At 40.9% G+C, this 23,461-nt stretch overlaps 1 protein-coding gene across 2 annotated transcripts in view; it reads right to left on the bottom strand.

Annotated features, from left to right (window-relative positions):
- Positions 1-23,461, bottom strand: part of PELI2 (pellino E3 ubiquitin protein ligase family member 2) — a 129,590-nt gene that overhangs the window by 9,686 nt on the left and 96,443 nt on the right. The window contains exons 3-4 of one of the 2 annotated variants that reach the window (XM_077464428.1): positions 8,060-8,116; positions 1,351-1,452 (exon numbers count right to left, since the gene is read on the bottom strand). In XM_077464428.1, coding sequence (XP_077320554.1) covers positions 1,351-1,452; positions 8,060-8,116 — 159 coding nt within the window. The remainder of the gene's footprint in view (positions 1-1,350; positions 1,453-8,059; positions 8,117-23,461) is intronic. The other variant, XM_077464429.1, reaches the window with a different exon arrangement.

Raw genomic sequence — 23,461 nt, 5'->3', positions numbered from 1 at the left:
ACTGGAAATTGATATGCTTCTATGCTTGGTGTGGTCAAGCAGGGTAACTGGCAAGATCACCAGGAATTTCACACAAAAGAAGGATACTTTTTAAACACAAGTACATAGTGCAACAGGCATTAGGAATATGAAATGCTGGGGTAACATACTGTACTCTTTAAAGCAGAGTTCTACCCTGAAAACTATTTGCACATTTTCCCAGTCCTTTATTAACATTTGCAGTGAAAAAATGTTTTAGACTTACCAGAAGTGGCCTGTTAGGTGGCGGCTCCTAATCTGCCACTTCTGGCTCCACATCACTTCCTCCATCTCTTGTGAAATTAGTAATTTCACAGGAGTCCATGGCCAGGACTGTGTGAAAAAAATTGCATTATTTCCTGACAGGAAATTACGTGATTTAAGGCGGATCACAAGGCCATTTTAAAAAGGGAACAAAGCCCTTTGTTATATCTATCGTGTTTGGAGAATATAATTTATATATATATATATATATATATATATATATATATATATATATATATATATATATATATATATATATATATATATATATATATATATATATATATATATATATATATATATTTTTTTTTCCCCATAATTATAAAAAGTATTTGTGCCAAGATCTCAGGAATTCTTAGTCTTAACCAAGTGCTGCAAATTATTGAGCTGCTTGGAAGGATAAGGCTTCCTGGTTTTTCTCTGCATAGATAACGTTATCTACGTTGCCATAACAATGGGGCAGGATCTTCCTCCATCGCCCATTGTTATGACAGCTTGCTAAACAATCGGCCACCGGAGCATCGCGCATGCATGAGAGAGCGAGAGGTGCATGCTGGTTACCCAGCATGCACCTCTCAATCGGAAGAGGTTGCGATTGGGCTTTATATGCCCACACTCATGGCAACGGCCAGAAGACAACCCTCTAAAAGTGTAAGATTTTAAAAAAATAATCTGCTTACTATACACTAGAAAATGTACATATAGTTTATGTGTGTTATTATTGCAGTTTGAGGGGATGCCAGAAAAAAAAAAAAAAAAAAAAAAAAAAAAAAAAAAGATTCTGTGGCCGGAACTCCGCTTTAAGCAGTGTCCACTACGCTGTTTGAAAACCAGCTATTTCAATTGGAGCGCCTATTTAATGAAATCCTAAGCCTTACCTAATGTTGGGATGCCAATGGGTAGGATCCATTTTCAAGCAGAGCCACTGACTGACTGGCTATGCCTGAATTACACTCCGATGGATCACATAACACGGTAGCCTCTATTTGGACACTAAAGGGGAGGTGGCGATATAAATTACCATTTGATAATGCACACATTCTTTAAATACTCCCAAGTAAAATGTACCTGAAACATATCTGTGTCTTTATCGTGAGAATATTCCACAACAACTGTCTGATTTCGGGATAATGTGTAGGAGATGCTGTGTTGACCTCTACTGCTGAATGCCTGCAGAGAAAAAAAAAATAAAAAAATAAAATAAGTTTTCATTGATCACACTTAATGAGGCTTCCACAGTAAATGCCATAATTTCCTGAATACATTTTCTGCTATAATTCCTCCAGGGGAAGGGAGGGAAAAAAAGTGAAGGATAACAGTTTATAATTAAGCTTTTGGCAGCTTTAACACAGCTCTATCTGATAATTAAAATAGATATTTTAATTATCTTATCTCAGTTTTTTTTTGTATCTTGTATCATAAATACTCCTCAAAACAAAAAAAAAAAACAAAAAAAAAAAAAATGATAAACAGCCCGATAACTGCAGATTAATGTATTCTTTCATTTTTAACACCTTCAAGACAGCACAAGTTAAACTTCAGGCTTGACCAACTCTTAGCTCTCCAGGAAAGCAGAATTTGTAACTTAAAAGTGTTACTAAACCCAGGAGCCTGCATTCACTATATCTGGTCTCCCACAGTACATGGAAATGCAATTTTTTTGTTGCTAAATACCTTTTCTCATCAGCAGTATTGTGACTTCTATCAGTGTCTGGTTAAAGAGGTTGTAAACAAAAAAAAAAAAAAAAAAAAAAAAAAAAAAAAAAAAAAACACACAACAATGCACACATTTCCATTTTGGACCTACGTCCAAATCCGACATTTCCTAACCAATCCTAAACTTATCCCACATTGGCCTTGCCAAAAAACAACATTCAAAGCAATCTGCAGCAAACAGGAACCACAAAGATATTTAATTTCCAACACATATTCCAGGCTGTTCTCCAATCACAACCCCAAGTCCAATAAAGTAAGAAGCAAATGGGAACAAGAACTCTCCCTAGACTTAACAGAAGAGGAATGGGAAAAATATATATACATAAGTGCATACACAAAGGAACAGTTAATGTTTCAACACAGGAAAATGGATTTAAAATTCTTTCAAGGTGGTACAGGACTACCTTGCAATTGCATAAGATTTTCCCTAAGGTTTTGCCCAAATGTTGGCAATGCAACGTCGCTAAACGTTCACTATTACACATCTGGTGGCTGTGTCCACAAAGCCAACCTTTTTGGAATGAGGTCCACTGTTTTACCAGATCACGACATTCTCCTTCGACTTCTCCCACAATTCCTGCTACATCACTCCTCCATTTCGCTTAAAATATACAGCTGCTCTCTAGCCATACATATGATCAACATAGCAAAAAATTTGTGTAGCGCGTCGCTGGCGTAATCTCAACCCTCCCACGATAGGAGAATGGCTTTGACGCATAAAAAACCCCGCAGAGATGGAGAAGCTTGTCCACCAAACAAAACAATCCAAATTTAATATGATTTGGGCCGTTGGCACCACTTTGTAACAGACAAATTTGCTCAAACTATCGGCCTAAATACTGGATTCAAACCCCCAAAACACCCCAAGCAGAGGAGAATGGAGTCCCTAATTCCCTTCCCATTTCTTGAGCTCTTCTCCCTGTCTATTAGCCATTGTGATCACCGGTATATTACAGGATGTGTAGATTCACATTTGCCATTCTGTTATTTTGCCATTTCTGTTCTGATATTGATTCTACAAATTTATTAGAGTTTGCAAGCAGAAACGACACGGGGGGGTAGTCCATACCTCGACATGGTTTGAACCCAATTGTGGTGTCTAGAGGGTGTTCATATCTGATTACATACAGTATATGCTATGTGCTCTTACAAATATGCTCATTGTAAGATCTTTGTATGAAAAAATTGATAACTGGTTATTACGTGCATTGTTCTTGTAAAAACCCTTCAATAAAAACATTTGAAAGAAGGAAAAAAAAAAAAAAAAAAAAAAACACACACACGCACACACACACACACACACACCTTCCTCTAAGCATTGCATACTAGCTCATTATGAAATGATTACCTTGGAACAAAGCCCTCCAGCGGCGCCCGCACACTGCATGAACAGCTGACATCTTCCCCGGTGTTTCTTCCGGGTTCGCAGGCTACAGGGTTGTGTGTCCATAACCACAACGACGTCATTACTGTGCATGTGTGTGGGAGCCGCTGGTCATGGCACAAGGCTCTGAAGAAACTGAAAAGACAGCCATTGCTTCAGAGCGCATGCACCAATAAATACCATCTGTAGACTATACAGTAAATATCTCCTAAACGGTGCAAGTTTAGAAGATATTTACACAGTACCTGTAGGTAAGCCTTCTTATAGGCTTACCTATAGGAACAAACCAAGCATAGGAGACAACTTCCTCTTTAAAGCATGTAGGAGGAGTTTTCATTCCCCCTTATTGTCCTATGAGGATGCAGGACCTCTGACCCTCTCCCTGGACAGTGCTGGTCATATGCACTCTCCCAAGAAAAAAAAAAAAAAAAAAAAAAAAACACATCTAGCAAATACACTTCAAACTAAACAGATCCCCAAGACTCTGTACTATACAGCGATTTATTGGGGATTGTGGAAGAAGGAGAGGATCAGAGAAGACCGTATCAAACAGCCTTTTTTACACAACGCAGAGGATTAACCCCTTAGGTTCCACAGCGAGTATAACAAGCATGCTTTACTGCATATACAGACTGATTTTACTGTTGCGGGTTTAGTAACACTTTAAGCTTTTACTAAATTAGTAAATCGAATGTACTTTTGAACTGCAACGTCTATTATACAGTAGATCTGGAAATTATAAACCATAGAGGACACCAAGCATTTACATATTTTGATAGCCTTTGCCTTCTTTGTGAGAGTCTTGCCTTTTACTTCCAAGATCCCCACTTAGCATCTTAGATTGCTGTCAACTTTTTTTTTTCCCCCCCCCTTTAGTTCAGGCCCCTTTGGCAGTCCCGTAAATCACTTTTCAGAGGGCAGTTGACAGGTGACTGGGAGGTAATATGTCACCTCCTCGCTGCCTGAGTCAACCCTTAACCATCATGCCACAATGCATGCTATTGCAGCAAATCCCCATTTACTTGATTAGGGTGAATTTGGTGGGGGTACTGCCCACTAAATATGGCATGGAATATAGTGTTTGCTGCAAGCACATCATGTGTACAAGCCCCTCTACCTGCTGTTTTAAGTTAAGGAGAGTGCTAAAACTGTAGCTCAACCACTTACAGTGCCTTGCGAAAGTATTCGGCCCCCTTGAACTTTTCAACCTTTTGCCACATTTCAGGCTTTAAACATAGATATAAAATGTTTATTTTTTGTGAAGAATCACCAACAAGTGGGACACAATTGTGAAGTGGAACGAAATCTATTGGATTTTTGAAACTTTTTTTTTAACAAAAAAAAAAAAAAATGAAAAGTGGGGCGTGCTAAATTATTCGGCCCCCTTGCGTTAATACTTTGTAGAGCCACCTTTTGCTGCAATTACAGCTGCAAGTCGCTTGGGGTATGTCTCTATCAGTTTTGCACATCGAGAGACTGAAATTCTTGCCCATTCTTCCTTGCTAAACAGCTCGAGCTCAGTGAGGTTGAGAGCGCTGGTGAACAGCAGTTTTCAGCTCTTTCCACAGATTCTCGGTTGGATTCAGGTCTGGACTTTGACTTGGCCATTCTAACACCTGGATACGTTTATTTGTGAACCATTCCTTTGTAGATTTTGCTGTATGTTTGGGATCATTGTCTTGTTGGAAGATAAATCTCAGTCCCAGTTTCAGGTCTTTTGCAGACTCCAACAGGTTTTCACCCAGAATGGTCCTGTATTTGGCTGCATCCCTCTTCCCCTCAATTTTAACCATCTTCCCTGTCCCTGCTGAAGAAAAGCAGACCCAAACCATGATGCTGCCACCACCATGTTTGACAGTGGGGATGGTGTGTTGAGGGTGATGAGCTGTGTTGCTTTTACGCCAAACATATCGTTTTGCATTGAGGGCAAAAAGTTCGATTTTGGTTTCATCTGACCAGAGCACCTTCTTTCACATGTTTGGTGTGTCTCCCAGGTGGCTTGTGGCAAACTTTAGACAAGACTTTTTATGGATATCTTTGAGAAATGGCTTTCTTCTTGCCACTCTTCCATAAAGGCCAGATTTGTGCAGTGTACGACTGATTGTTGTCCTATGGACAGACTCTCACCTCAGCTGTAGTCCTCTGCAGTTCATCCAGAGTGATCATGGGCCTCTTGGCTGCATCTCTGATCAGTCTTCTTGTCTGAGCTGAAAGTTTAGAGGGACGGCCAGGTCTTGGTAGATTTGCAGTGGTCGATACTCCTTCCATTTCAAAATGATCGCTTGCACAGTGCTCCTTGGGATGTTTAAAGCTTGGGAAATATTTTTGTATCCAAATCCGGCTTTAAACTTCTCCACAACAGTATTACGGACCTACCTGGTGTGTTCCTTGATCTTCATGATGCTCTCTGCGCTTTCAACAGAACCCTGAGGCTCGGTTCACACAGGGGCGACTTGTCCAGGCGACTTCGCCGCCTGACAAGTCGCCCCCGTTCTGTACTATGGAACCGTTCTAATAGGAGCGACTCGAGTCGCTCCGACTTAGAAATAAGGTTCCTGTACTACTTTTGCGGCGACTTCCATACAGAAGTCGTTTTGCAAGTCGCCGCTGAGGTCGCGGCGCTGCAAGTCGTGCCGCGTCCTGTGTGAACCGAGCCTGAGACTATCACAGAGCAGGTGCATTAATACAGAGACTTGATTACACACAGGTGGATTCTATTTATCACCATCAGCCATTTAGGACAACATTGGATCATTCAGAGATCCTCGCTGAACTTCTGGAGTGAGTTTGCTGCACTGAAAGTAAAGGGGCCGAATAATTTTGCACGCTCCACTTTTCAGTTTTTTTATTTGCTAAAAAAAGTTTCAAAAATCCAATAGATTTCGTTCCACTTCACAATTGTGTCCCACTTGTTGGTGATTCTTCACAAAAAATTAAAATTTTATATCTTTGTTTCTAGCCTGAAATGTGGCAAAAGGTTGAAAAGGTCAAGGAGGCCGAATACTTTCGCAAGGCACTGTATATTTGAAATAAAAAAAAAAAAAAAATGTAAAAAAGGCAGACTAGGGAAAGCAAGGCTAGGGAGAAGGACTAGAAGATGCTGGATATTCTTCAGCCAGGAAATCAGGCAGCCTCCGACTTGCTGCAGTTTCTAATGCAAGCTGTAATAAGCTCACAGTGTGCAGTGGAATCAGAGTAAGCAATTTTAGAAGAGAGGAGCCTGTACAATTGAGAGAGATGGCAAAGCTGTAGTCGTTATGCTTTAAAGAACCCTTGGTTCTTGTGGCAGCAGTAGTCGGGTGGAGGCAGGGTTACTGCAGCTATTTATGGAGTACATTTAGGTTTTGGCACTTTACAATGAATCAATCCTTGTATATTTCCTATCAAAATGGAGGTTTTTCTGCCAACTTTTCTTGCTAATCTCCCCTCTAATGAGGTTACATCCAGAGAGCCAATTTAGTAATGTAGAGAGCAAAGTTCAGTTTGTCTTTCCCGTGTAAAAATCTAGTTATATAGAGATCATTAAAATGTTAGCAGTAATGCATGATAAGTAAATCAGGCTTAGCGATGATCTTTTTATTTATTATATAACCATATATTTACGACCTCAGATGCTGCCACACTTCACAGCAGCAATAGCACCTTGCTTTCCTATACTAATCACCATATCCAGAATCTGTCAAAAGGGAAGTCATTTTGGTCATTGACAAGATCTGATGAAGGTCCCAGATTTCAGGATACTGAAAAGACAATTCAAAAATATTGCCGGCGTGAAAAGTTCCTTCTTTGCATTACTATTGCTTCTTTACTAAAGTTTCTGAATGGAATGGTTTGCTGTAGGAAGATGGTTTCTGCAACCTAGATAATAATGCCCTCAGGTAAAATGACTGATGCTGTGAGAACTTTAAAGTAGAACTATAGGCAAAACGTTTTTTTTTCTCCCATATTGTATAGAGTAAGGGAAGGTTAGAACCCCTGCAAGGTTTATTTTTGCCCTCTTAGTCCCAATGGGGAGATGTCCTTTCACTTCCTGTCCCATAGCCGAAACTGGAAGTGTGAGCAAATCCCTGCAAGTTAAGGAAATCTCTAGGATCCCCCCGGTCACCAGAAATAGTGACCCCATAGGAAGATTTCCCCTCCATTACTTTTCTGGGGACAACCCAAAATTTGTGATTTTCTTTTACTTGCACTTTCGATGAGAATTGTAAACAGGGCAAATAGAGAGGGTGAATCTCCTTAACAGGGGCAAAAACAGCAATTAAAACTGACAGGTGCCCTAGCCCCTCTCCACTCTATCCAAAACAAAAAAAAAAAAAAAAAAAATATGTTGCCTTTAGGGCGGGTTCACACTACATTGCGCAAGATCGAATGTGATTCACACCACACTGCAGTGCAAATCCCATGCAATGTCCGTGCTATGCAAATTCATCCACATAGTATGGCTGTATTCGCATCGCCACAGCCCAAACTCACATAGGACCCTTTTTTTGGGTCCGCAGCAGAATCGGATCGCATCCGATTCCTGTCCTAATTTGCAGATCACACTACGATATGCAAACTGATTTGAGAGTGTCATTAACAACCAACACACCCAGCAGTTCGCACAGGGAAACCGAGCCCAAGTAATACTTTAATTACACAAGAATGTGCACCTATGCATATTCCTAATTCTCATACCTTGCCGTCAAGTGCATTGAGAGAATTGCACTGACCACTCAATCCAGCAGGCTGCATCTGTTAAAAGGGCAGTAAAGGGTTAAAACATTTTTTTGCCTAAATGTTATTTATCCAATAATAAAAAGATGCAAGTAGGAATTTACAAATAAATGCTAGAAAATTATTATTATATATACACACACACAATTTAGGTAGATGAATTACAATTATTCCAAAGTAAAAACAATGCTCAAAGGTGAGCTCCACTTGAGAAAAAAAAGATCATTCCCCTCTGGGTGATCAATGTACATCACAAGGATTTTGACAAACTTTGTTGGAGATTCCTACCCTTTGTTATTCTGAAGAAATCCCTTTGTGTTTGTATGTGCAGAAGTGACTCTAATGGGAGTGGTTACTTAACCACTAGCTGCTGCACTTGCAGGGCTTTAATGAGGAAAATGACAGGACCTGCATCACTTTAGATGCGATTTCCTATTGGGAGTATCTCACCAAAAATTACATTTTTGTTTCAGGGATGTCTAAAATCTGACTCATCTTAGTGCAGACTTCTGGGGAAAAAAAAAAAAAAAATCAGTGGTCCAATCACGCAAGTGGGAAACATATCCGGGGAGGGGGCATCAATGAGCTGCGAGGGTGCTGGCAAGTACTCTTAGTCCTGGACATCGATAACTGCCTGCCTGCATCAAAGGTATGGGCAGACAGTGCAAGAGCATGACAATTGCACCCGTGATCTGCTGATAGCGGGTGCAATGCTTTACAAAAAAAATAAAATAAAATAAAATAAAATAAAATAAAAAAGCACTTGTCTTTTACCTGCAAAAAAAATAAAAAATAATGTGAACTTAGCCTTTAAAGTGTTTTTGATTTTTTAAATTGTACAATAATATCAGTGCCAAGTAGAACTTAAATGCTTCCATTGGAGACTGGCTAATTCTGAAAAATGATTAAATCTAGCGAATGAAACATCTGAAGGAGCTAAGGCAATAATATTTATGACTAAATGATTGTAACGGATTCCTTCATAAATTATGTACCATCCGCTCAGGCCCACCATGGGAATTAATTAACACACAGCAATCGATTGCAACGTGAATCCAGACAGAGCAGAACAACTTAAAGAAAAATAAAAAAAATAAACATTATTTAGCCTGACAAAGACAAGCATTTCACTTTTTGAAGAGTTTAGTTATTGCAGCCAGAACAAGAACAGTTTACACATTTCTACATTTTTTTTTCCCCCCTTTAGAAAAGCAGAGATCTCTATAACAGAATGGATTTTGGCATGCTGGAAAGGGATCAAAATTAAAACAGAGCCTGTAAGTCACCAACAAAGCTCTGTGCACCCTCCACACATTATCGGCTAGCTGGCTTGCCTTGCTCACATCTCATATCCCAAAAATAAGAGGATTATTCCTTACTTTGGACAGAGGGCACAGCCATGCAACTTTATGCGCCAAATATACATCCCGAAGTGCTAGGGTATAGGGCAAATATAAACAAATATCAGAGCCATCTATTTCAAACACACAGTGGTTTCTAGCCATTTGCTCACCAGTACAGTGTATGGAACCCATAGCTTCTATGGAGTAGGGCTTGGGATCCAAGGAGACAGTACAACCACCTCCCTGAAATGAGGAAGGGTCCTCTTGCTTTCAGGTAATAGAGAGACGTGTGAATGTCTTCTGTTTTAAGAAGGCTCCACACTGTTGAGTTGAGGACTTTTATTCCTTTAGTCTCTTTGCGCTGAGCCGAGCGGGCGGATGACAGTCTTACGCAGAGCTCCGCTGTGTTCTATGGGCAGTCAGATGTCAGTTTACACCCGACTGCCCTCCGATCCGGTCAAACGAAGGGGAACAGATTATCTTCCATTTGTATTTGCCAGATTGGAGGGTGTAAACAGACACAAGTCAGTTTACATCTGCCACTGCATAGAGGAGAATGGAGGGTCAGTTTGGGTCCACCTAAAGACAGACAGGCGGACCCAACTGGATCACACGTGTGAAAATGGCTTTAGACCATATCATTTGTTTGTTACTGCCCAACTTCAGATTAGCGCCCCCCGTCCCCCAACAAATGGTATGAGCATAAAATAAAACATATCCAAACACCCATTCTATTTACCTGAATCCACAGTCACATGATGCCGTCAGCCTGATCCATCTCTTGTTTACTTCTGGAGGTCCTTCTGGTGTCAAGGTCATGGTCTACACCAGTGTTTCTCAACTCCAGTCCTCAAGGGGCACCAACAGGTCATGTTTGCAGGATTTCCACTATTTTGCACAGGTGATTTGATCAGTTTCACTGCCTTAGTACTACAGTTGTTTCATCTGAGGGAAATCCTTAAACCATGACCTGTTGGTGGGCCTTGAGGACTGGAGTTGAGACACCCTGGTCTACACGACATGGACACTTTATTGAAGATTATACTTTCAGTGGCAGGCTTCTCTCACACAGGCTCCAAAGGCAAAGGAACAAGGGGAACAGTAAACGGTAGCACAATGCACTATTTCAATTTGATTTTGATTTTCTTTCCCTGGAGTTGGGCTTTAACAAATGTCAGCTACCATGACTTCCTGGCCCCAGAGAAAGACAACGGGACAGAGATCATACATTTATCATGCCAAGACTGACCTGCATCACGGTAGAAGGGCCACTGTGTAGCAAAGGATGAGGCATAGTCAAAGTTTCCATTCGATTTGCCATTCTTCCAGGCTAATGCAAGAAGATTGCTCAACATAAAATGGACACATTATAGAACAGGGAACTGTGGTCTGATCTCTTGCAATAGATTAGATCACCGTTTATGGACAGTTTGATATGGTGTTATGACTGACAGCATGACAAGCAAGAATATTTCAGTAAGTGACGGCAAGGCAAATAATTTTAGATACATTTTTAAAAGGGAAAGACACAGCAAAAGTATTGTAACCGATTACAGGTCTTTAAGGGCTCAAAACATCAAAACAGATTTTGTAGATGGCAAGAGTCAAAACATATGACAGTTTATTACTCTCTGGGACTCTATTGGTGGGATATCTGAATGCAGTTCTCGGATTGGGCCTGCTGCGACCAATTTAAAAAGAGTCTCGCTCTTCTAGCTCGATTGTGTTTTAGGTTTGAGAGAATGCGACAAGAGTAGCTGGAATACCCAAAAGAGGGCAAGAACAGTCAAAGCTCTGATGAAAAGAAACAGGTAAAAATCATGCTCGATACCCAATACAAAAAGCGAGCCGAAGGCAGACCAGCCAATTGCAGTGTGCCAAGAATTGATTGCGGTGGGGAGATCTTAAGACCAGACCACTTTTTGCGGTTTGGCACTGCACCGCTTTAACTGACAATTGCGCGGTCGTGTAACGTGGCTTCCAAACAATTTTTTTTCCCACAAATAGAGCTCTCTTTTGGTGGTATTTGATCACCCCTGCGGTTTATTGTGACTGCGACATTATGGCGGGCACATCTGGCATTTTTTACACATTTTTGGGACCATTGTCATTTATACAGCAATCAGTGCTATACAAATGCACGATTCCTGTGTAAAGGACACTGGCAGTGAAGGGGTTAACAGGGGGTGGCAGTGTAGGGGTTAAGTGTGTCCTAGGGGCATGTTACTAACTGTGGGGGGTTGGGCTGTGTTAGTGAACACTGATCTCTGCTCCAATCACACTTGTTGCTAGGTAGAAGATGTGAGACGATCGCATGTATCCCTGCAGCGAAGTCCGCGGGACCCACGACCGGACTCACGGGGGTCCCGACCGACACGTGTGCACCGCCGGTGGCGCGCACGCGATGCCAGGGCGGCAAATACAAATGGATGTACCTGTACGCCAATTTGCCTGCCCGTGCCATTCTGCCAACGTACATCGTCGTGCTCCGGTCAGGAAGTGATTAAGTAAAGGGTAAAAACAGGAGAAAAAATAAATAAAATATGGACATGCATGTATGAAAACAGACACAAGAGTGACATTATAATCATACCAGCTCATAGTCAGCCTGATCCATCTCTTGTTTACTTCTGGAGGTCCTTCTGGTGTCAAGGTCATGGTCTACACCAGTGTTTCTCAACTCCAGTCCTCAAGGGGCACCAACAGGTCATGTTTGCAGGATTTCCACTATTTTGCACAGGTGATTTGATCAGTTTCACTGCCTTAGTACTACAGTTGTTTCATCTGAGGGAAATCCTTAAACCATGACCTGTTGGTGGGCCTTGAGGACTGGAGTTGAGACACCCTGGTCTACACGACATGGACACTTTATTGAAGATTATACTTTCAGTGGCAGGCTTCTCTCACACAGGCTCCAAAGGCAAAGGAACAAGGGGAACAGTAAACGGTAGCACAATGCACTATTTCAATTTGATTTTGATTTTCTTTCCCTGGAGTTGGGCTTTAACAAATGTCAGCTACCATGACTTCCTGGCCCCAGAGAAAGACAACGGGACAGAGATCATACATTTATCATGCCAAGACTGACCTGCATCACGGTAGAAGGGCCACTGTGTAGCAAAGGATGAGGCATAGTCAAAGTTTCCATTCGATTTGCCATTCTTCCAGGCTAATGCAAGAAGATTGCTCAACATAAAATGGACACATTATAGAACAGGGAACTGTGGTCTGATCTCTTGCAATAGATTAGATCACCGTTTATGGACAGTTTGATATGGTGTTATGACTGACAGCATGACAAGCAAGAATATTTCAGTAAGTGACGGCAAGGCAAATAATTTTAGATACATTTTTAAAAGGGAAAGACACAGCAAAAGTATTGTAACCGATTACAGGTCTTTAAGGGCTCAAAACATCAAAACAGATTTTGTAGATGGCAAGAGTCAAAACATATGACAGTTTATTACTCTCTGGGACTCTATTGGTGGGATATCTGAATGCAGTTCTCGGATTGGGCCTGCTGCGACCAATTTAAAAAGAGTCTCGCTCTTCTAGCTCGATTGTGTTTTAGGTTTGAGAGAATGCGACAAGAGTAGCTGGAATACCCAAAAGAGGGCAAGAACAGTCAAAGCTCTGATGAAAAGAAACAGGTAAAAATCATGCTCGATACCCAATACAAAAAGCGAGCCGAAGGCAGACCAGCCAATTGCAGTGTGCCAAGAATTGATTGCGGTGGGGAGATCTTAAGACCAGACCACTTTTTGCGGTTTGGCACTGCACCGCTTTAACTGACAATTGCGCGGTCGTGTAACGTGGCTTCCAAACAATTTTTTTTCCCACAAATAGAGCTCTCTTTTGGTGGTATTTGATCACCCCTGCGGTTTATTGTGACTGCGACATTATGGCGGGCACATCTGGCATTTTTTACACATTTTTGGGACCATTGTCATTTATACAGCAATCAGTGCTATACAAATGCACGATTCCTGTGTAAAGGACACTGGCAGTGAAGGGGTTAACAGGGGGTGGCAGTGTAGGGGTTAAGTGTGTCCTAGGGGCATGTTACTAACTGTGGGGGGTTGGGCTGTGTTAGTGAACACTGATCTCTGCTCCAATCACACTTGTTGCTAGGTAGAAGATGTGAGACGATCGCATGTATCCCTGCAGCGAAGTCCGCGGGACCCACGACCGGACTCACGGGGGTCCCGACCGACACGTGTGCACCGCCGGTGGCGCGCACGCGATGCCAGGGCGGCAAATACAAATGGATGTACCTGTACGCCAATTTGCCTGCCCGTGCCATTCTGCCAACGTACATCGTCGTGCTCCGGTCAGGAAGTGATTAAGTAAAGGGTAAAAACAGGAGAAAAAATAAATAAAATATGGACATGCATGTATGAAAACAGACACAAGAGTGACATTATAATCATACCAGCTCATAAGCAAACTAGCCCTGTTAAAAATGCAGAATCTATCAATTTTAACCACTAGGACGTCCATGGGTTTCAGTGCTTATACCCAGTGTTAATTTTGGCAGCAAATCTCGATTCAGTTTTGGTCTTAGGACTAAAATGGCATTTTAATTTTAATCCCATTTTAGTCTTCTGCGTTTGTCGACTAAATACGACTAAAACTAAAACAATCTCCAGGACATTTTATTTGACTAAAACTCATTTTAGTCAGCTAAAATCTAAATGGGTGTAGTTAAATTGTAATGCATTATTTAAGCATTTCTCTACAATTTTCAAACTCATATACTGGATTGAAAAATGTATGGTTATTAGTTATGTTATTGTTGTATGAACATGCACTACAGACCAGTGTTAATTTTGACATCAAATTTCAATTTAGTTTTAGTCTTAGTCTTTTGACTAAAATTGCATTTTAGTTTTAGTCCCAATTTAGTCTTGACTAAAATGGCATTTTTAGTTTTAGCCATATTTTAGTAGACTAAAATGTTTTAGTCTGTTTTAGTTGACAAAATTAACACTGGTTATACCAGGATGATGCCTGCATCATCCCAGTATGGATCTTTTCAGCCAGCGATTCCCTGTAAGGCAGATGTGATCCGATTGGCTAATTAGTCATTTCTGCAGGTGGCTGAAGGGGGTCCCCCCCCCCCTCTCGTGGCCACCTTTTCTGGGCTCTATCGTCCTATCATGGAACCCAGGAACAATGCCGGCAGGGCTGGCTGCCCTAAACTGAGAGGGGACCTGAAGTCAGTCCTCCCTCTCTGTAAAACCAGCAAAAACTGGGAGACACCTCTCCTCTGGCCTCCCATGCAGCCGATCAATGTTGCTCATACCTTGAGAGAGCAATAATTTAATCCAAAAAAAAAAAAGCGCCTCATCCCAATGTGCTTCCGCGCAAATGCAACCAGATGAATTACTCCCGCATGTATATATATATATATATATATATATATATATATAGTCGCAAACGTCAACGTGAGCGCAATAATCCCAACACCAGACCTCCTGTGCAACTCAGCTGATAACCTGTAAAAAGGCATTTAAAGCGATGCCTACGGAGAAGCGTGACATGTTGGGTATCCATTTACTCGGAGCAACATCTTTCATAATATACAAAAAAAAATTGTGCTAACTTTAGTCTTGTTAATTCATGAATGTTTTTTTTTCCCAAAGAAATTGCTTTTAAAAAAACCATCGGTGAAATACCGTATGTAATAAAAAAATAAAGCCACAATTTTATTCCTCTGCAAAAAAAAAAAAAAAAAAAAAGTACATGAAGGAGTGAAATGTCAGAATTGGCCCCTATGCCAAGTGGTTAATAAAACATTGGGACCACGGGCATATATTCTTTGCGCAAAGAGGACATCTAAAAAAAGATTGTGGGTCTTAGGCTGCCCATACATGGCTCAAATCTTCGCCGGTTCAGCAGGAACCAGCTGAGATTTGAACCATCAATGGGCAGCCTGAGAAAACTAAGTTGATTAATCAACTTGGGTACAACCAGCCTGCTGGATTTGCTTGCGATTATTGAAAGTGGCTGCTAAAGCTTCAAGATAGATGCTCTGCCTTAGCCTGAAAAAAATATTAACATTGTGGACCTAAGACTAAGCCAACGTACAATATTTTTAGGAGTATCACATTCATAAAAAAAAAAAAATTAGCAACATCACCTTTCTAAGCAAAGCCCTGAACAAAATGCATGGCTGCACTGCAAGGGTTTCAAATGGATTATATGTCAGCGTAGGATCAGTTTCTGGCTTGTGAAATGTACAGTAAACAAATTACAAAACAGGAATGTGCGCTCTGTATTTTAGGGATGTAGGAAGCTTTAAAGATTATCTCCAGGCATGACCCAAATTTACCCCTTAACCACTCTAGGCTAGACCCCAGCATTAATGTGTTTTATTATTAAAAGATGGTAAAAGAAAAAACAGCTTTTCGGGCTCATGCACACAGGACGTTTTTAGAGCTGCTGTTAGGGACATCCGATTTTTTTTTTTTAACTGCCGCTAAACGCCCCTTTATGTTACATAGTAGGCGAGGATGAAAAAAGACACAAGTCCAACCTATGTGTGTGATTATATGTCAGTATTACATTGAATATCCCTGTATGTTGTGGTCATTCAGGTGCTTATCTAATAGTTCTTTGAAACTAATCGATGCTCCCCACTGAGACCACCGCCTGTGGAAGGGAATTGCACATCCTTGCTGCTCTTACAGTAAAGAACCCTCTACGTAGTTTATGGTTAAACCTTTTTTCTTAATTTTAATGAGTGGCCACGAGTCTCATTAAACTTCCTTCCGCAAAAAAGTTTTATCCCTATTGTGGGGTTACCAGTATGGCATTTGTAAATTGAAATCATATCCCCTCTCAAACGTCTCTTCTCCAGAGAGAATAAGTTCAGCTTTCGTAACCTTTCCTCATTGCATATTTTTGCCATCCAAATGCATTTTAAATTTTTCTACATTAAACCTCATTTGCCATGTAGTTGCCCACCCCATTAATTTGTTCAGATCTTTATTGCAAGGTTTCCACATCCTGCAGAGAAGTTATTGCCCTGCTTAGCTTTGTATCATCTGCAAATACGGAGATTGGCTATAAGGGCGAGTTCAGAGGGTGGTGATAAATGGGGAGTACTCAGTTTCCAATCCATGTCCAATTTGTGTGACAAAGTAGTGCAACGACCTTCATTTTATTCTCTAGGGCGTCTGAAAAAAAACAAAAAAACAAAACAAAAACGAACACAGAAACGTTTGGGGGTTCCAATTACTTTTCTAGCAAAAACAAACAAACTGATTTTAACTTGTAAACACAGAGTCTGAAAAATAGGCCCGGTCCTTAAGTGATTAACTTCCTACAGAACTACATTGCACGGTCACATTTAAACTCATCCCAGAACAATTTCATTTGGATTGTAAGTTTGCACGAACAGGGCCCTATTAAACCTTGTCTTGTCCCTTTTATTGTAAAGCGCTCAAAACACAGTTGGTGCTATATACATTCTGTATAATACTAATGTAATAACACAAACAAAAGAATCCTTTCAATAAAGAAATACCCTCATTAGGTCCCCAAGGCCTGCTGCTGGTAAACGGACGTTTAGTTGGATGCTTTTTTTCAGCTGCCCCTGAACTCAGCCAATGTTAACTTCTGTACTTGTACACAGGTTCGTTTAACCCCCCCGGCGGTGTTCCCGAGCCTGGCTCGGGGTGGAAGTTTTACACCAAAAGCGGTAACCGAGCCAGACTCGAGATCGCATCGCTGAATCCAGGAGGAGGTTTACTTACCTTCTCCCCTGGATCCAGCGATGTCTCCCCGCTGTACAAGCAGCTCATCCTCCGCTCGATTCATCACGGAGCCAATCTCCATTCCCTGTGAGCGTTGCGACGCACGGGGACAGAGAATGGCGACATATTCAAAAAGTGAAACACACATTACATACAGTATAATGTAATCTTACAGATTACATTGCTGTATGTAATAATTTCACATCCCCTTTGTCCCTAGTGGTCTGCCCAGTGTCCTGCATTTTAGATTATAAAAACTGTTCTTTATGCCTAGAAACTGGAGATTGTCCATATCAACCAAAACTGTCCTTTTACATCAAAAATGATTTTAGACCAGCTAGAAAACAGCGATAATAAATTGGAATCACTCGCAGAATTGAGCAATATCGATTTGTGGGGAGATCCGTCATCAAATATTGAAAAGTAATGACAGCGACAATTCTGCAACTGAGCAAATTTCTGTGTTTTTGATTTGATTACATTATTGAATCATTTTTATTATTGTTATATTACTATTTGGTATAATTTTTTATAGTTATTATATTATAATTTATGATTTCATTTTTCAAACTTCATCATACCCGGGATGTCTGCTAGACTCTGGTTTGGACAGATTTAAGAGAGTTATTCCTAAGAATTACAGGACTACAATATAAAACACCAAATTTTCATGCAAAATAATTGTACCGCTTTTAGCACCTAAAATCTGAAATAATCGTACCGCCAGGGAGGTTAATGTCGTTTTTAGGCAGTTGAGTTTACAGGCTTTTGTGGAAAGCAAAAAAATGAGTTCAGACGCTGAGTTTAGAATAATTTCAAGCTCCAAACGCAAAAATTGGACTATGTCGGTACTTAGATAACTTAAACAAGCAAAAGAAAGAAGAAAATGTAATTAAAATTTCATATTTAATAAACACATAAAGAAATGACAAAACATCATGTGGCGATTGGGACCAAAACGATCCTACAGAGGGAGACCCTATGGATCGAACGGCTCAACGCCACCCTACCTCCAGGCCTTAATGAGACAATTTCCTATAAACCTTTTCTATAATATTCGATCCAACACGTCATCTTTAATTTCTTCATTCCTTTTCCTTATTATAGCTACCTGGTTTACTGCATCTGGCACTATTATCCAGGCATCATTGCTTGGATTTGTAAATTGTCTTATTTCTAACTGTAATCATGATAAGTAATAATTTGTATATTCTTATTTTGCATTAAGTACATTTTTATTGTGCAAGGAGCCCAGCTACCCCTACTTTTGAGTAATGTTCCCCCCTCCCGCCTTTCTTTCCTTTCGTTGTGGATGGGATATTATAGGCCTCCTGCTTTATATCCCCCCCCTTGGCGGACATGTGTTCCCCCTGGCCTCGGGGATGGGATGCTATCCCTCCCAGGTTTGCAGGGGTTAGCGCTGTGATGATTCGATCGGACGGCGCTCGTCTCCCCTGCGCACTTGCGCGATAGCAGCCCGAGTACTGCACCTGCGCAGTGTGGGGGAACTAACCACATGTCAGACGCCGCCGGATTCCTGGCGCGGCGTCTGACGTGTAGTGTGTTGGGGAGCCTATTTAGCGGTCTCTCTGACCGCTGAACGGGCAGGCTGCATGGACCCCCAGGGTTCAATTTGGGGGAACGCTGTGAACAGGTAACCTATCCACACTGCAGATCCAGTATTCTCTAATAGCTATGGTAACTAGTTCATGGATGGGCTTTGTGGTAATGTTTGCCTTTTTGTTCTAGACACAAATGCTCTAGTCTGTCCCTTATTACAATTTAGCTCCGTTTGACTTACCAGTTCAGAACTGAACCTTGATATTTTTATATACAACGCTATGGTCTCTAATTACCTTGCCCTGGTGATCCTAAAATAAATTGTTTGGTAAGCGTTTTCAGTATAAAGTTTTTATTAAGGGATTTTTCAAAAAAACCTCTTCCTTAATCTAATTAATAAATATAAACCTTTTTTTTTTAGAACTAGCCAATTATCCCCCATGTCCGCCGTAGGGGGAATATAGGGGCCTCCCTATGCGACCCATTTTATCAAGTTTGTGGTGAGCTGACCTCCTTTTTTCCTTCAATTATATGAATGGTTATTTTTATATAAATGCTGCTCGTTTGTTAATTATTGAAATGTTATTTACTTATACTCTGTATAGATATCCTCCTGAAGAAGCGTTTTTTACTCTGCAAAAAAAGTAGAGTAATTTTGAGAAAATTTGTGCGCCATTAAGTTTGAACCCTCCCTGTGGGGAATTCATTGGGAATCAGTTGCTCCAACTGTGATGCATTTGTTATTACATTTTAATGAGTGATGTTTTGTCATTTCTTTATGCGTTTATTAACCACTTCCCGACCAGCGCACGACGATGTACGTCGACAGAATGGCACGGGCAGGCATATTGGCGTACATGTACGTCCAATCTTCAATGCCGCCCTGCCATCGGGAGCGCGCCGCCAGCGGCGCGCTCCCGTGCTGGTGGGGACCCCCGTGAATCCGGTCGCGGGTATACCTGCGATCGTCTCACGGGACGGCTGAATGGAGGAAATGCCGTGTAAACAGCATTTCTCCATTCTGCCTAGCAACTAGTGACGATGATCTCTGCTCCATGTGATTGGAGCGGAGATCAGTGTTCACTAAATGAAAGCCCAACCCCCCCACAGTTAGTAACACACCCCTAGGAACACTTAACCACTGGTTAACCCCTTCACTGCCAGTGTCATTTACACAGGAATCGTGCATTTGTATAGCACTGATTGCTGTATAAATGACAATGGTCCCAAAAATGTGTCAAAAATGTCAGATGGGTCCCCCACAATGTCGCAGTCACAAAAAAAAAAAAAAAAAAAAAAAAATTATTAATAAAAATGCTATAAAACTATCCCTATTTTGTAAACGCTATAACTTTTGCGCAAACCAATCAATAATCTCTTATTGCGATTTTTTTTAACAAAAATATGTAGAATACGTATCGGCCTAAACTGAGGGAAAAAAATGTTTTTTTTATATATTTTTGGGGGATATTTATTATAACAAAAAGTAAAAAATAATGCGTTTTTTTCAAAATTGTCGCTCTATTTTTGTTTATAGCGCAAAAAATAAAAACCGCAGGGGTGATCAAATACCACCAAAAGAAAGCTCTATTTGTGGAAAAAAAAAAAAAGGACGTCAATTTTGTTTGGGAGCCACGTCGCACGACCGCGCAATTGTCAGTTAAAGCAAAGCAGTGCCGAATCGCAAAAAGTGGTCTGGTCTTTGACCAGCAAAATGGTCCGGTCTGAAAGTGGTTAAATATGAAATTTTAATAAAATTCTTCTTTTTGCTTGTTTAAGTTATCTAAGTACCGACATAGTCCAATTTTTGTTATTGTGGTTTGGAACTGCTTAAGGGTTAGCGTGAGCAGCTACCCTGGCACTCCCACACCAATTATTTTCTCAACATTATGAATGGTGGATGATGGTACTTATATCTTATACAATCTATGCAACTTAAGAGGCGACATTTATGACTTGTGAAGCTCCAAACGCAGCTAAAAAGCAGTAACTCATGTTTAGCCGCATTTCATTTACAGGCTTTTTTTTTTTTTAAATAACCAAAAATGAACACTTTTTTTAAAAACACTTTTAAAAATGCAAACGCGGCTAAACGTGGCATGTAAACACAGCAAAACTGACGTTTTAAACGTAGGTTAGGATCTATCAGGAGAGGCTGTAAAAATGTCCCGTGTACATTAAGCCTACTGCCGTGTACACACGATCGGAATTTATGACAACAAAAGCGTGGATTTTTTTCCGAAGGATGTTGCCTCAAACTTGTTTTGCATACACAGTCACACAAATGTTTTCGGAAATTCCGAACGCAAGAACATGGTGACATACAACATGCACAAAGAGCCGAGAAAAAAGGAAGTTCAATAGCCAGTGCGGCTCCCTCTGCTTTTTTATGATGGACTTGTGTACACACGATCGGACTTTCTGACAAGTGAAGTTGTCGGAAAATTTGAGGACCTGCTCTCAAACATGTGTGTGTGGAAATTCCGACAGCAAATGTTCGATCGACCGTGTGCAAGTTCTGACTTTCTGATAGCAAGCTCACGTAGAACATTTCCGTTGGAAGTTCCCACCGCGTGTACGTGGCATAACAGTCATGCAGGAAAAAAAAAAAAAAAAGAAGAAAAAAAAAAACCTGAATGTAGCTGCCTCATGAATTCCCCGCCAGCTTTAAAAATGACTTGGTCAATCATGATGCAGTCACAAGAGACATGGTCCTCCTGACTCCCATTAGTAAAGTAGTTTATATCTAGACACGCCAATTTTAAACATTATGACACCCATTTTAAAAACCAAGACATTATTAAAAAGTTTCTTTGGACATCAAAAGATCTGTGTGCCGCATAGATCTGCAGTACTAAAGGCGTAAGACAACAGCAGCCTCTATTGCTGGAAGAAAGCTAACCATTGTTAAAGCCCAAATGTAGATTAAAAAAAGCAGCATAAGGGGGTCTACTTACCTTGAAAATAAGCAGGACATATGAAGGAGAAATGTCCGCAACAGGGACACAGACATCAATAAAAACTGACAGGGGTTCTAATCCCTCTCCACTAGTATACTTTAATACAGCTAAGGGCCTGTCACATACACTCAAGAGAGCTGGACTATGTCTGCCCTTTGCGCCTAGCTGTTCTGTTTAGAGAGGTTGTACCACACCTTCTACTAGTGAAGCAGGATCTATGAATGGAGGGGGCTGATCAATCATCTGCCCATCCTATATTCCATAGATCCTGCTCCATTCATAGACGAACAGTTTTTCTTCTTATGTTAGGACTTTACTCGCCAACTTTGGATCTAAACCTAAGAGTTTCTCTGGACATTCATTCAGGATCGGGGCAGTGTCTAAACAGGGGGTCCTGTCTTACATTATTATTAAGTAAATGGGGCGCTGGATGTCTTCCTGCTATAGCAGGTACATTCCCAAACTACATATGGACGTTAGCAGGGTGTTCGTTACTTTGCTGGATTGTTATCCATTTCATTAACGCTTTCATACTTTACCGAACTTGTGTGTCTTTTGCTCTCTTTTAGGCGTACCGACCAGTGAGACCAAGGCACACCGCAGGTCTTGGTAGTTAGAGTTACCATATCACAAGTAAAGACTGACTACAAATTAGAAGACTGGTTGGATTTGTAGGAGGAGTCTGAGGGGTATATATCTCCCTCCTCCTCTTGCAGGTCCCTCGTTGGCTCGTCTTCCTGGTTCCCACCCTCCCGTTCCCCAATTTCAATTCATTCACAGCACATATTTCTCATACTCCTATTAAGCGTACTGACCAGCAAGACCGAGGCACACCGCAGGACTGGGTAGTTAGTGTTACCACATATCACAAGTGAAGACGTACTATAAATCAATATATATATATATATATAAATAAAACTGCTTACTGGACTTGCATTCAAGCAGCCATGAAATATAAAATTTGTACACCCTATTGTTTGGGCGTGATAATAAAACTAAAAAAGATTTCATTTACATTACAGACATACGGGGAGAACAGTACAGCACTTCTGTTTTAATTTTCATTTTGTATTACATTTTACATGAGAGATGGAGGTAAACAAAGCATACTGTTCCCAGGATATCACAACCTGATACACAGCTGAATTACTACAAACGGCACATAATGTCCAAAAGACAAAAAACAAAAAAAAAAAACAAAGCTGGTTACTTGTACATATTGATTAGTTTCACTGCAATGTTCCGTTGCATCAGAGCAGTCTGTTGGGTTCCCTTTGATACCCAAGGGTAGAGAGCCCAATATTGTCAATGGCTGAAGCTATGGGTGCATTCACCCCTGTGTTTTGGTATGCGAGGATTGTGGCAAGTAAAAAAAAAATAAATAAAAAAAAATAAAAAAAAATAAAAAGAAATCCTGATTTCTGCATCTTTGGCGTAGTTTACTCTCAAGCGTTTTACCGTCATGCATTCTATGCATGAAGATTAAAAAACCTTGTCTGAACAGCAGCAGCACCAGCATATTTACCTGAGCCTGATCTTCCTCCAGCGAAGTGGCTGAGACAGCAGTGGGAGCCACTGGCTTTCAAACATAGCTAGGAGAGAAAGGGGGTGGATCTAAGCCACGGCTGTGTGTGAGTGGATACACAGAGCCAAGGTTTGGGAACAAGCATGCTCAGCTGTCCCCATTGCAAGCTTCCTGCTCTGGGGGTGCTTGGCTAGAGTGAGAGGCCAAGAGTGCCG

The sequence above is a fragment of the Lithobates pipiens genome, unplaced genomic scaffold (assembly GCF_037356315.1).
Source record: "Lithobates pipiens isolate NorthernLeopardFrog02 unplaced genomic scaffold, aLitPip1_a1.2 Scaffold_30, whole genome shotgun sequence".
Lineage (NCBI taxonomy): Eukaryota > Metazoa > Chordata > Amphibia > Anura > Ranidae > Lithobates > Lithobates pipiens.
The sequence above is the reverse complement of the archived record's forward strand: the minus strand, read 5'-3'. Positions and strand labels throughout refer to the sequence as shown.